This window comes from Caenorhabditis remanei, chromosome V, assembly GCF_010183535.1.
Source record: "Caenorhabditis remanei strain PX506 chromosome V, whole genome shotgun sequence".
Lineage (NCBI taxonomy): Eukaryota > Metazoa > Nematoda > Chromadorea > Rhabditida > Rhabditidae > Caenorhabditis > Caenorhabditis remanei.
Genome location: NC_071332.1, coordinates 18062791 through 18077288, shown reverse-complemented (window position 1 = coordinate 18077288; position 14498 = coordinate 18062791). Strand labels below are relative to the sequence as shown.

The following is a 14498-nucleotide window of genomic DNA, read 5'->3' as shown; positions in this document are numbered from 1 at the left end:
ATCAGAAGAGGAAAAGAAAGGACGTGTTTAAAAATATCACCTGCATATGTACATAGGTACAAAAGATGTTTGTTTAAGGTGGTGTCCGTAGATCAGGCTGATGATGTTTCATTGATTTCACCTGTCGAGGTTTATTGGGTGAAAGGGTATTATGAAAAAGATCGGTAGAGCGCTCTTGCACAGATTTCCTTTTTGTCTAGTGGGAGTTAAAGGTCGAAATTGTTAGTTAAGTTTTCTAGACCGGCGGTCGCGAGGCCCCAAAATAGAATAAAAGTTATGAAGGCAGGGCCAAAAATAAAAAAAAATTTTGAAACCGAATCTTCTTGTCAGATTCCCAAAATCCTTCTTGGGCTGCTCATTGTCAGAAACTGAGAAAATTGTTTTTTAAAAGAAGAATGATATAAGAATGATTGTGATTTCTGGAATGACTGGTGAATATGTTGCTAAGCCTCTCAACTCTTCCTTATTTCAATCTGTGGATTACTATTTGCCTACATATCTTGAATGTATTGCACAGTTATTCCGGAGTGCCCAGAGATTTATTTTTAAGTCTCGCCAATTTCATTAGTTAATACCAAAGACCACATTGGTTGCAATATTGATTGTGCTCCGTCTAAAATGACAAGAACAGGTGAAACTTGCCTCAACCCTCCAAACATGTCTCATTCTGCTCACTAATCATGACATACTGCTCCGCGGGCGACCAATTCTCCTATTTCAATTCCGTTGAGTTTAATTCTCTAGGTTATCATATCCTGGGAGCAATTGCTATACCATTTCATATCCTCGGTGCCTACTGTATCATATTCAAGACTCCCCAAACGATGAGTTCTGTGAAATGGCCAATGTTAAACTATCACATCATCACTACTCTCGTAGATGTGATGTTTGGTTTTATGGTGTGTCCATATATAATTGCTCCGTTCTCCATCATGCTGCCAAGTGGAGTTCTCCAAATACTCGGTGTCTATCAAGGTGTGCAGGCATACCTGATGATTACGTCGGTGGAAAGTGAGCCCCCTAATCCTTTTCTGCGCCTGTTTAGTGAAAATAATTGTTTTAGTAATGGCTGTCTCTATGGTTCAGATTGTAGAAAATCGATATATGATCTTAAAAAATGGAAACCTGAGATGGCAGAAGATAAGGATTCCATGGTTTTGTTTTAATTATTCACTCGCGTCTCTGGCAACGCTTCCAATGTATTTGGAAATTCCCAAGGATCAGGAATCAGCTAAATCAGATATTTTCGCGGTAATGAAACGAAACGTACCAGGAAAGTTCGAATGTGAATTCTTTCCAGAAAGTTCCCTGCATACCTCGCAAAATTCGTGAAGACCCTGCTATTTTTGTCGTTGCAGAAAACATGAATCTCACAGTAGCCGTCATTCTCACCTTTGTAATCCTCATAGCCATCCAATTTTTAACGTTTTCAAGATTGTCAAGACTTGCTCTGAAGAAGAGCAACACTCAACTATCGGAAATGACTATCAAATTACAGAAGAAGTTTCTTAGAGCCTATGTAATTCAAATTGCAAGTCCGTGCATTTTCATGTTTTTTCCATTATTTATGATTCTTAGCGAATACTTATCAACTTCTTTCAATCAAACTGTAAACAATATTGTATTTCTTACGCTTGCTTCGTATGGCTTATCATCAACTATATTGATGCTGCTGGTTCACTCCCCTTATCGGACGTTTCTCAAGGAACAGCTCGGTGAGCTGTTCGGAGTCAAGAAGATGGCTCGGAACCAAACTGTCAATGTTATAATTCCCTCTGTAGGATCGGTGAAATCCAGAATAAATTTGATTTAGTATTGCAATTAACGCTAGAAGTTTCTCTGGTTTCAGCGGAGCGCGGTTGATTTCAGTATTCACTCTCAGACCTCGTGCCCACCAAGAACAATTGAACGGACATTAGGAAAATGTATACCTATTTGTGTTTGTCAAGGTTTTCGTTGCCGAAACTATCTGAAATATTCTCTGTGTCTGTTCAACAGCGGACGTTACAATTTGCAAAACCGGAAAGATGTTATCACGGATGAATTGAAAACTAGCTCAGAGGTCTCCCCATACTCCCCACTTTACAAACATTGTTGCTTTTGACCAAAAAATTATTATATATTGTAATTTCTGGAATGACAGGTGAATATGTTGCTAAGCCTTTAAACTCTTCCTTACTGCAGTTAGTGGATTACTACTTGTCTACATCTCTTGAATGTATTGCACAGTTATTCCGGAGTGCCCAGTTATACATTTTTATGTTTCGCAAATTTCATTAGTTTGTCCCAAAGATCACATCACATGCATTATTGATTAACACTTGCTCCCGTCTGAAATGACAAGAACAGGTGAAACTTGCCTCAATCCTCCAAACATGTCTCATTCTGCTCACTAATCATGACATACTGCTCCGCGAGCTACCAATTCTCCTATTTCAATTCCGTTGAGTTTAATTCCCTAGGTTATCATATCCTGGGAGCAATTGCTATGCCATTTCATATCCTCGGTGCCTACTGTATCATATTTAAGACTCCCCAAACAATGAGTTCTGTGAAATGGTCAATGCTAAACTATCACATCATCACTACTCTCGTTGATGTTATGTTTGGTTTTATGGTGTGTCCATATGTAATTGCTCCGTTCTCCATTATGCTGCCAAGTGGAGTTCTCCAAATACTCGGTGTCTATCAAGGTGTGCAGGTATACCTCTGGATGATGTCGATTGCAAGTGAGTACCCTAATCATTTTCTTCGCCTGTTTAGTGAAAATAATTGTTTTAGTAATGGGTGTCTCCATGGTTCAAGTTGTAGAAAATCGATATATGATCTTAAGTAATGGAAATCCGTATTGGCAGAAGATAAGGATTCCATGTTTTTGTTTTAATTACTCACTCGCGTCTCTGGCAACACTTCCGATGTATTTGGAAATTCCAAAAAATCAGGAGTCAGCGAAATCAGATATTTTCGCCGTAATAAAACGGGACGTAACAGAGAAGTTTGAAGATAAATTTTTCCAGGAACTTCCCTGTTTACCTCGTGAAATTCGTGAAGACCCAGCTCTATTCGTCTTCGCAGAAAACATGAATCTTACAATAGTCGCCATCTTAACTTTGGCAGTCCTCATAGATTTTCAATTCTCAACATTTGCAAGATTGTCAAGGCGTGCTTTGAAAACGAACGGAACTCAACTATCGGAAATGACAATTAAATTACAGAAGAAGTTTCTTAGAGCATTAATTATCCAAATTGGATGTCCCTTCATTTTCATGGTTTTACCATTATCCATGATCCTTTTCGAATACTTTTCAACCTATTTCAATCAAACTCTGAACAATACAGCATTTCTTATGCTTGCTTCGTATGGCTTATCATCAACTATGATTATGCTACTGGTTCATTCCCCCTATCGGATATTTCTCAAAGAGCAGCTCAGTGAGCTGCTCGGAGTCAGAAAGATGGCTCGGAACCAAACTTTCAACGTTGTAATTCCCTCTGTAGCATCGATAAAATCCCGAATAAATTTGATTTAGTATTGCAATTCTTTATTCATAAAATGTCATATCAACATCTGTGGGAACTGCAGACATACTAGTCATTAAAGAAATAATCGATTTCCCAATGTGATACTTAAGCCTCTCAACTCTTCCTAATTTCAATCTGTGGATTACTACTTGCCTACATCTCTTGATTGTATTGCATAGATTTTCCAGAATGCCCAAATATTCATTTTTAACTGTAACAAATTTCATTAGTTAGTCCCAAAGATCACATTGGTTGCATTATTGATTGAACACGTGCTCCATCTGAAATGACAAGAACAGGTGAAAGTTTCCTCAAACCTTCAAACATGTCTCATTCTGCTCACTAATCATAACATACTGCTCCGCGGGTGACCAATTCAATTCCGTCGAGTTTATTTCCCTAGGTTATCATATTCTGGGAGCCATTGCTATGCCATTTCATATCCTCGGTGCCTACTAACGTTCCTAGTCAGTGTAAAGAAATGACGAAGTCAGTTTAAACTGATAGTCATTTATACTATTCACGTCAACTAGTCGAAAGGAAATGATTATCGATATAGTCATAATCATTTTAGAAATGACGAAAACGATAGTCGATTCAGCTATTTCGTCAAAACTTTTAAAAAATGGTCGAAATAGTACAAACGTAAATAGCCGAAACGTGAGTATTCAGAGTAGGAAAAAGGAAGAATTTCAGAAATTTTTCAAAATGAAAACTCATTTTCTCAGTCATTTACGTCGTTTTAATAATTGTTTTTTATCGGAATTAATCATTTACGTCGTTTCGATAGTTGTTTTCTTCATTTCCGATAGTCAAATTACACTGCGTTTTTTAAATTATGACATTTTGATTATCATTTTACGTCATTAATCGCGTGACGAAAAATGACTAACTAATGATTAGGAACTCTAGTGCCTACTGTATCATATTAAAGACTCCCCAAACGATGAGTTCTGTGAAATGGCCAATGTTAAACTATCACATCTTAACCACTCTCGTAGATGTGATGTGTGGTTTTATGGTGTGTCCATATGTAATTGCTCCGTTCTCCGTCATGCTGCCAAATGGAGTTTTTCAAATAATCGGTGTCTATCAAGGTGTGCAGGCATACCTGATTATGATGTCAATTGCAAGTGAGCACCCTAATCCTTTTCTGAACGAGTCGAGTGAAAATAATTGTTTTAGCAATGCTTGTCTCAATGGTTCAAATAGTAGAAAATCGATATATGATCTTAAGAAGTGGAAATTTGAAATGGCAGAAAATAAGGATTCCGTGTTTTTGTTTCAATTATTTACTCGCGTCTCTGTTAATGCTTCCGGTGTATTTGGAAATTCCGAAATATCAGGAGTCAGCGAAATCAGATATTTTCGCGGTAATAAAACGGGACGTAACAGAGAAGTTTGATGGCCAACTTTTTTCCAGGAACTTCCCTGCATACCTCGTGAAATTCGTGAAGACCCTGCTTTTTTTGTCGTTGCAGAAAACATGAATCTTATAGTAGCCGTCCTTCTTCCTTTTGATATCCTCATTCTCATCCAATTTGTAACTTTCTCAAGACTGTCAAGGCTTGCTCTGAAAAAGAGCAATACTCAGCTATCGGAAACGACAATCAAACTACAGAGGAAGTTTCTTAGAGCTTATATTATTCAAATTGGATGTCCCTTCACTTTTATGGTTTTTCCATTTTCCATGATTCTTCTCGAATACTTTTCAATGTCATTCAATCAAACTGTAAACAATATAGCATTTCTTATGTTTGCTTCGTATGGCTTATCATCAACTATAATGATGCTGCTGGTTCACTCCCCCTATCGGACATTTCTCAAGGAACAACTCAGTGAACTGTTCGGAATCAAGAAGATGGCTCGGAACCAAACAGTCAACGTTGTAATTCCCTCTGTAGCATCGATGAAATCCAGAATAAATTTAACATAGAATTGCAAATATTTGATATGAAACACCTTAAATGCGTTGACTTTACAACTGGTGATCCCCATTTCTCTGCAGTGTATCACACTTTTGTCAGTTATAACTCAATTTTGGTTTCAAGTTTATCATAAGAAAATTAATAATATCGCTTTTCTATTATACTCCTCCTTTGGATTATGCTCTACAGTTACAATGCTAGTGGCTCATCGTCCGTATCGCAACTATATTCTCGATAATTTCGAATATTTTGTAATATTTATTGGGGTCTATAGAGGTTCAAGACGAGAAAGGTCGAGAAGTGTTGTACCGCCGTATGTTATCTCTGTGAAATCTAGAAACAGATTTGTTTATTGAATTTTTATTAATACATAAATGAACATTAATACTGGACAAGCTTTGCAAGGGAAAATTAAAAACAAAACGGGACAGAGATAAAATAATTTCGGGATTTTTAGAGAACAGGGAATGTGGAGAACAAGGAATTAGTACGTTGGTGCAAAAAGAAGAGCAACTTCCATTTCATCCGTCTCGCAATACTTGTTGAAAATCGACTTGTTTTTCGATATTGGAGCATTGATATACGTGTGATGAAGGTCTTTCAGCACATCAATAAAGTCATCTGTGTCGATTCCAGTTGCTTGGATCATCTCCTTCGGCCATGCTTCTCGACCCAATTGTACATTTGCAAAACAAGCAGCGGCAGCGGCAATGTCCGAGGGTCGGTATCTCAGAAAATGGACATCAAGAAGGGAAAGATCGACTAGATATCTCATTGTCTTTGTCATCTTTCTGAAAATATATAAACTATAATTTCCAGTCATTTTCTAATTTTTGCTAATTAAAACTCACTCTGTAAACTTCATTTTCTTTCCAAAACAGGCTGCGAACCACGCTGCAGTTGGATGGGCGACATCAAAATCCAATTGTGCTAGGAGGAACTTTTCCATTCGACGAATCTCATCGACGTCGTAAGTGTTGTCCGTGATAATCGAGAATTCTCGAATCTCCGGCGGGAAGACCTCTTCGTACTTTCTGGAAAAGAGGCAGTGAGATAAGAAATAATGCATAGTTGTCAAGGCCCGGGCCGGGCCGGGCAAATTGGCGCGAAAGTCAAATTTTTAAATTTTTAAAAAAATTTTGAATTTTTTTGAATTTTTTCGCGAAAAAGTCAAATTTTCGACTATCAGTCAGAATTAGAAGAAATTCTGAAAAATAGCCAAAAATGGTCACATTTTCGATGAAAAATTGAAAAAAATTCGAAAAAAAGGGTCATTTTTTGAAGCCGGGCCTTGACAACTATGAGATAATGAATAAAAACTTACGTAGCGATCATAAGACACGTTGTCCCAACAAGCTGGAATTGGTCCTTGTCGATATTGAGTATAGAGAGAAATCGATCGACTAGACTACAGGCCAGATGAAATGTCTCTTGCTTCAAACTGTACTCCGTCACGATATCATGAAACCAGTCAATCAGAATCGTCCGCATTTCTTCGTTTACTCCGTTTTGATAGTTGGGCGACGGGCGGTTTCTCATCTGACGGTGCATCATGTACTTGATAATGTCCGAGAAATATTCGACACATGAAAACATCGCTTCGTCTTGTCCGTCTTCTTTCTTTCGGATAACCATATCTCTTTTCATATCGACGCTAGGTTCGGAGTCATCTCGAGGAGAAAAGAGTGGTGCACAGACGGGTGTCTTGAACACTGATGAAGCTAACGAGGATTTCTAAAAAATAAAATATACTAGGTAGAAATAATCGGACTTGTCGAAAATAGGTGCTCTTTTTTTAAATTCTCTTTTGATTGAACTTAAAATTTTTAGCCGAAAAATATATTTATCAAAAAAATTTTCAAAAAAATTTTCAAAACGGGCCAAGAAAATTTTTGGTTCCGGTTCGTGACAAGTCTGACATTTTCAAACTTGTCAGATTTCAGCCGAGCTGGGACCGGCTTCAAGAAAAGGTATCTATTTATTTACCAAACTTTTTGAATTTTTTAAATTAAATTTTTTTTGTTTTTTCAGGATTTTTAGAGTGTTCGCCCAAAATTTAGGCCAAAATTTTGAGTTTCAAACTCCGGGCCGCGCCAAAATTGATTATTTTATGTAGAAATATTAGGAAAAACTTACATCAATGTCAACATTATCATATCCAGTCGACACAAGCATCGGGGATTCCCAGACTCTTGAAATTGAGTCGGCACGAGTTTGCATAACCTGCATCTTTAGTAGCTCAGAGTGACTCGAAAAATAGTGTAAACCAATGAGAGGTATAGTAATACCTTTTCTTCCTTTGCTCGTAGATGAGGTTGTTGCCCCGCCCACCTGCCTGCTCAGTTGTAAACGCGTTCACACCCCTCACAGAAAACAATAGTCGTAAGGCAAATGAGAAGATGTCATGAAAAGGACCATTGATGGATTGGTGACAGTGTCAGTCCACACAAGAAAACAATGTGAAAACCACTGGCTATACTTGGAACGTATACATGGAACGTCCTGACCGAAAAAAGTTCTCCTGGGAAAAACATTAAAATATTGTTTGATTGAAACTGATTGTCAAGTATTCCACGAAAAAACAATGAAAATAACAAAAAATAGATGAACTTAGGATATTACGTGTTTTATTATCAGCTCGTCACAGGGCTTACAACTGCGCTCCACCGAAATGTCATTGAAAAATGTCTCTTTTTCTCTGAGTCTCTCAATTTCGCACACTATTTTCTTCAGTTTCGGTAGAGCGCGGTTGTAAGAAGCGTGCCGTGCTAATAAGTAAAAGTAAAATTCTCAATTAACAATTTTTTATCTAGATTTCACAGATTTCACACTCGGCACAACACTTCTCTAACTTTCTCGTCTCGTCCGTTTTTTTCAAATCAATTTCAAATCAGTAGTACCAAAAATAGTGCATTGTTTCCAATTTCAAATATTCATGAGGTGCAAGAAAAGTTAAACATAAAACTTTATTACAAAAATATTCTCCTTTCGAAACACTATGAACGGTGCTTCCACTTAAAGCCCATACATTTCAAGGCAGGATAGTATGCTAAAACGAGTTTACTGGGGAAAACATGAACCAATTCTACACTGCCATCTTCCACCAATCCAATAGCTTCCAAAAAACGAGATTTGTCGGGAAATTGTTCAAAACGAATTTCCGAGCGAGCATAGATGTCAGATTTCTCCATGGTCTGAAAATGTTGTAAGATAATGTGTCGATTCCCGTTTCCGCAAACCTGTATGACACGTAATACATCTGCATAGTAGATCGTTTGCATGATAAGTTTCATGCTTGGAATATGAGTGAGCATCCGGAGTTGAGAGCATACGGAGAAACGTCTCACAATAAGGATTTCCAGATTTTCACAGTCTTTCAGTATGTCAAGATCCAGAACGAACTCGCTGTTATCTTCACCATATTCCCAAAATTGTTCTGTTTCTAACAGTCTGTACACTTTCAGACATTGTAACACTTTCAAATCCACATGACGAAGCAGCTGCATCAGTTGATCTTGTCCATGTACCGAAATCAGCAGAGATTCCACTTGAAGTAAGCGATCCCTTGACTCCAAAACATTGATCAAACCATCAAATAACTTTTCGAAAGTTGGCACAACAAACTTCCCGGGATTTTGTGGAAAAGGTTGACGGTTTTCATCGAACTCCAAATGTTTTATCACACGTAGCTCGTCCATTAGCGATTTTTGGTGTTTTAATGCAGGCCGAAGGAAGTCATCAACACATAAATCGGCGCAATTATTCTCGAATGTAGCATGCCGGAAAAAACCTCTTTCCATTAAACATATATTCTTTCCATTAAACATATCCTCTTCCTTGTAAAAGAACTCGATATCTTCAGTTGATTGTGAGAGTGTTGAAAATGATGTAAAAATTATATCCGCTCTCACTTCTAGGTTGATCGATTCCAAGTTACTGTCTGGTTTTACACAATCGATAAAGTCACGGAACGCGCGGCACACTTTTCGAAGCTTTCGACTGAAAATTCCAAATTCAGATGATGTTTTTCAAAACTCACAACTCACATTGAAGCGAAATCCAGGTTTTTCAATATTTCCTTGGTGACTACATCAGGCATCTTTAATATGACAGCATGTTCTTGTATTGGTGGTCGAGAAGGAATGCAGCAAGTGAAAAAATTGAATAGAGACATTTGGGAATGATCGGTTTTTGAATTGTTACTTTAAAAAAAAAAGGAAAATGACCTTCCGATGACCTCTGGGATTAATGTTGTCACGGAAGGAGAGCACGTAAATCAAAGGAGATTTAAAAAATATTCAATTTTTTGTTTGACGTTTATAATAGCCCACGTTGTCATTTTCTCTCTATTAACCCGCCTACTTCTGAATTACCAAAGGGCGAGACTATCGGTGAGCACGCAGAAATTTTTCTTTAATTTTCCCAGCAGAACTTTGTTCGGCCAGGCCGTTCCATGTATACGTTCCAAGTTGTCGTTCAAAAGTCAGTGGTTTTCACCTTGTTTTCTTGTGTGGAGTCACACTGCCACCAATCCATCAATGGTCCCTTTCATGACATCTTCTCATTTGCCTTCCGACTATTGTTTAGTGGCAGGGGAGTGAACGCGTTTACAACTGAGCAGGCAGGTAGACGAGACAGCAACCTCATCAACGAGCAAAAGAAGCAAAAATTATTACTATACCTCTCATTGGCTTACACGTTATTTTCGATTCACGCAGAGCTACTAAAAATGCATTTTGCTCAAACTCGTGACGCCTCAATTACAAGAGTCTGGATATCTGCGACTGGATATGATGGTGATGAATTTGATGTAAGTTTTTTTTTCCACTTATTTCCAGTCTTGGGATGAAGCCGGGCCGAAATTAGAAAAATTCTTGCCCGGCCCGTTTTGAAAGATGTTTTGGACAAATTTTGAAATATTACATTTTTTCTGATATTTCGAGTTTTTTTGAGATTTTTTTAAATTTCCGGCCCGGGTCAAAGTACGAAAATTTGAAATTTTTGAATTTTTTTTTGCAAAAAAGTCGAATTCTCCACTATGTTTTCACATATCGATAAAACTCATGCGTAAATATGATTTTTGACTATTTTTGAAAAAAAATTCGAACAGTTTTGTGAAAAATTTGTGCACATTTTTTGGCTCCAGGCAGACCGGGCCATCCGATATTTTGCAAGTCTGGATTTTTTGATTTTTGTTTAAAATTTTATTGAAAAGTTTTGGAAAAAGTCAAGTCTGCGACCAAAAATTTTAAATTCAAAAAGAAAATAAAAAATAGATGAAAATTTCAAGTCTGATTATTTCTACCCAAATATTATATTTTTCCAGAAAGACTCCGTCGCTTCATCAGATTTCACAACACCCGTACGTGCATCGCTCTCTTCTGACTCCTCACCTCCTCCCGTTTTGAAAAGAAAGATGGTAATTCAAATGAAAGAGGACATACAAGACGAGGCGATGTACTTAGCTGACGAATATTTCCGTGATATCATCAAGTACACAATGCATCGACAGATGATGGACCGTCCTTCCCCCAACATCCAAAACCAGGTTTCCGAAGAAATGCGGACCATTCTGATCGATTGGTTTAATGAGATTGCGAGGGAGTACTGTATGAAGCAAGAAACTCTCCATCTGGCATGCAGTCTAGTCGATCGATTTCTCTCTATACTCAATATCGACAAGGACCAATTCCAGCTTGTAGGGACCACGTGTCTCATGATTGCTGCGTAAGTTTTCATTCATCATCTCTTATCTCACAGCATCTTTTTCAGGAAGTATGAAGAAGTTTTTGCACCGGAGACTAGAGAATTCTCGGTCATCACAGACGACACATACGGAGTCGATGAGATTCTTCAAATGGAAAAATTCCTTCTATCACAACTGGATTTTCTCGTCGCCCTTCCAACTGCAGCGTGGTTCGCAGCCTCTTTTGGAAAGAGAATGAGATTTACTGAGTGAGTTTTAACTAGAAAATGGCTAGAAATTAAAGTTCATATTTTCAGAAAGATGACAAAAACTATGAGATATCTTGTTGATCTTTCCCTTCTGGATGTCCATTTTCTGAAATACCGACCGTCGGACATTGCTGCTGCAGCCGCCTGTTTTGCAAACGTACAATTGGGTAAAGAAGCATGGCCGAAGGAGATGGTCAAAGATACTGGAATCGTCACAGATGACTTTATCGATGTGCTGAAAGACCTTCATCACATGTACATCACTGCGCCAACATCGGAGTACAAGTCGATCTTCAACAAGTATTGCGAGACGGATGAAATGGAAGTTGCTCTTCTTTTTGCACCAACGTACTAATTCCTATTTCCCCACGATATTTTCTCCCAATTTTTCTCTAAAAAATCCCAAAATTCTTTCACCTCTGTCCATGTTGTTTTTAATTCCCCCCCCCTTTTTGGTTTAACATAATAAATAGTTTTTTTTTGTTTTGAAAAACCGTGAAATTATATGAAAAAATTGAAAGGTTGTGTCACATATCTGAAATTTAATCTCTTGTTCCGTGAATTTCCCTCTCACAATCTTACTGTATCTTACAGTACTCCAGTTCCAAAAAGCAAATTTCATGTTCTCACCTTCCTCATCAGGTCATCAAACATTTATTTTATTTCAAATTCACAATTCATTCCTCCTCAAATCCAAAGAACACATCTTCAGGAATCTCCTCTAATCCAACTTTCTTAAAAAATATAATCTTTTGATCAACATGATAAACAATATGAAGTACTCTATCCCTCTCAGGCATCTGGAAGTACCAAGTCTTCCGTTTACTCGCTAATCTGTCGTTCTCAATATGGTATGAATGACCCAGTAGGTTGAAAAGATCATCGTTATCAATGGAGCGCGTTTGGAATTCAATTTTGAATTTGACGAAAGACGGGGAGTAGAGGAGCTCCTAAACGTTCAAAATTAAAATAATTATTTTATTATAACCTTTATAATTTTTTGGCACACTAACCTCCTTCAATTCGTATACATCTCCACTAGAAATAATTTCCACAAAAACGTCTAGCTTGACAAAATGAATGAAGTACTGGAAATTGAATGGAATAGGAATAACAAAATCCTTCATAACAAATTCCTTTGCATATATCCATTGATTTAGCTCATAAAATTTGTGATCTACCACAATCTTCTCCTTCCAACTATCCGAAACCAAGGAGTGAACTTCTATGATTTCCAAAGCCACCGGCTCCAACCATTTCATAGTTTTGAGTAAATCATCTTCTCCATCGGCTATCACATTGAGCTTTCTGGTGCTTAGTAATCCAGTCTGAGGTTTCAAAAAATTTCGAATTTTGTCTAGAAACTCTTTATGAAAATATCTCATCGAGTATAAATCTAGGTTGAGCTCTTCCAGAGGAGCTTCTTGATGCCGAAAATTTGCTTCAATGTCGTTCAGGAGAGTTAGAAACATTCCGTGTTTCACAAACTTTTCATTAACCAGACATCCGGGATCTACCTCCTCGTATTGGATGTATAGAGGTGAGGCTTTATCTTGGAAGCTCATCTGAACATCGACTCTTACAAAATTTTTAGATTTTATCATAAGTTTTGAAATTTCGGGGTCCGGCTTGATGTAGTCTATACACTTGCGTATACCAGAAGAAGTTTTGCGGAGGGCTTGGCTGAAAAAGGAGAGTAAAATTATAGTTACGGATATCCGGACAAACTCACATATCCACAAAATCGAGATAACTCGATAAGTTAGTCATTATCAATGGGTTCATCAAAACTTTCAAAAATGGTCCTTCACAATTTTGAGCCAACTCAATGATTTTGTTAAACAATTGCTCGGTGTAGAAATCCGGACAACATTTTTCCCTCGCAAAAACGATACAATTATTCGGGTATACTGTAACCGTGAGGACATCTCTTTTAGTATCGGGGACTCGGATTGTTCGTGTTGTACCATATTGATTGGTGGGTTGTGTAGGATGGCCAAATATTTCGTCGAGAAGGAAACTATCAATGTCTTCATAGTAGATTCCAATGAGTTTGAATACTTGAGATGTTAGGAGAGTCTGGAATTTTTAGATTTGCACGGGAGATTTGGTAGGACCAGGGCTGTACGAAAAAGTTTGGGATGTTTTAGAAAAACCGTTCGAAAAATTTCGGAAGTTTCCATTAAAATTTTCAAAAATTAAGTAACAAAAATTTGGTTTTTTCTGAAATTTTTTCAAATTTTGTACTCAAAAACATGTGTCTGAGCGTTTGTCCTTGAAATACTCACAGCAGTGCGATTCGTGAGGTCGCGGAACCGAGTTCCATCGCACAGCGTTTGGTACGGTGCAAAACGGCAAATTTAGCGTCAATATTAACCGCGACGCACACGCAACGCGACTGGGGGAAAAATCAAAGAACCTTACGTTTCGCACCCCTCTGTATTGATACTTACAGTTTTCATACAAATTCACGGATTTTTGCCTTTGAAAATCTCATTTTTCAGACAGTTTTTCTTGAATTTTTAATCTAATTTTTTAGTTCTTCGATCAAAAAGTTTTCGAAAAAAAGTTCTTTCGCACAGCTCTGGTCAGGACTCACCTTTTTAATAACTATCAGCTCATTCCTTGACAAAGTATTGGTTGTTGAACTAAACTGAACATTTTTGAATTCCTTCCACTGCTCCAGTAGAATAATTTCATCCAAACTTTTTACAAATCGACTTGGCTGTAATTTCAGAAAGACCCCAGCCAAGGACTCTGGATCTATCAATGCCAAGAGTGAGTTTATTTGTTCTAGACTATAAAAATCCAGTGTGACCTCTCTGATTTGAATTTTCTGGTTTCTCAAGTTCAAAGACATTTCCAAGCAAGTGAATATTTGAGAACCAATCGGTTGAACATTTCCAATTTGATGAATTTCAAATACATACATCATAGCATTTTGTTCGATAAGAATTCCACTCAAATCATCACAAAATACAGATAGAAAATCCATATTTTCTACTAATTTCTCATTTCTAGTCTCCTTGCATGTGATCAAACAGTCTCTTCCAATTTGTGAGTATTCAATATTAACTTGTGGGTAGTCCCCGG

The 14498-nt window shown here is 37.5% G+C and overlaps 5 protein-coding genes across 5 annotated transcripts; 2 read left to right on the top strand and 3 right to left on the bottom strand.

Moving 5' to 3' along the window:
• Positions 1-680: 680 nt before the first annotated feature.
• Positions 681-3530, top strand: GCK72_020962 (uncharacterized protein; the record flags this gene model as incomplete). The annotated part of the gene is made up of 5 exons (XM_053733907.1): positions 681-1011; positions 1064-1251; positions 1301-1535; positions 2463-2729; positions 2782-3530. The coding sequence occupies 5 exons, from the start codon at positions 681-683 to the stop codon at positions 3528-3530; spliced, it is 1770 nt and encodes a 589-aa protein (XP_053582820.1).
• A 2404-nt stretch (positions 3531-5934) lies between these two features.
• On the bottom strand, positions 5935-7670 carry GCK72_020961 (uncharacterized protein; the record flags this gene model as incomplete). The annotated part of the gene is made up of 4 exons (XM_003100438.2): positions 5935-6241; positions 6302-6484; positions 6775-7184; positions 7587-7670. 4 exons carry the CDS (start codon positions 7668-7670, stop codon positions 5935-5937), a joined length of 984 nt encoding a protein of 327 aa, XP_003100486.2.
• Positions 7671-8446: 776 nt separating this feature from the next.
• Positions 8447-9624, bottom strand: GCK72_020960 (uncharacterized protein; the record flags this gene model as incomplete). Its single annotated transcript, XM_003100504.2, has 3 exons — positions 8447-8644; positions 8690-9449; positions 9497-9624. 3 exons carry the CDS (start codon positions 9622-9624, stop codon positions 8447-8449), a joined length of 1086 nt encoding a protein of 361 aa, XP_003100552.2.
• A 555-nt stretch (positions 9625-10179) lies between these two features.
• GCK72_020959 (uncharacterized protein) lies at positions 10180-11760 on the top strand (the record flags this gene model as incomplete). The annotated part of the gene is made up of 4 exons (XM_003100550.2): positions 10180-10260; positions 10777-11177; positions 11223-11405; positions 11454-11760. 4 exons carry the CDS (start codon positions 10180-10182, stop codon positions 11758-11760), a joined length of 972 nt encoding a protein of 323 aa, XP_003100598.2.
• A 322-nt stretch (positions 11761-12082) lies between these two features.
• On the bottom strand, positions 12083-14400 carry GCK72_020958 (uncharacterized protein; the record flags this gene model as incomplete). Its single annotated transcript, XM_003100460.2, has 4 exons — positions 12083-12355; positions 12419-13088; positions 13138-13484; positions 14005-14400. The coding sequence occupies 4 exons, from the start codon at positions 14398-14400 to the stop codon at positions 12083-12085; spliced, it is 1686 nt and encodes a 561-aa protein (XP_003100508.2).
• Positions 14401-14498: the final 98 nt, after the last annotated feature.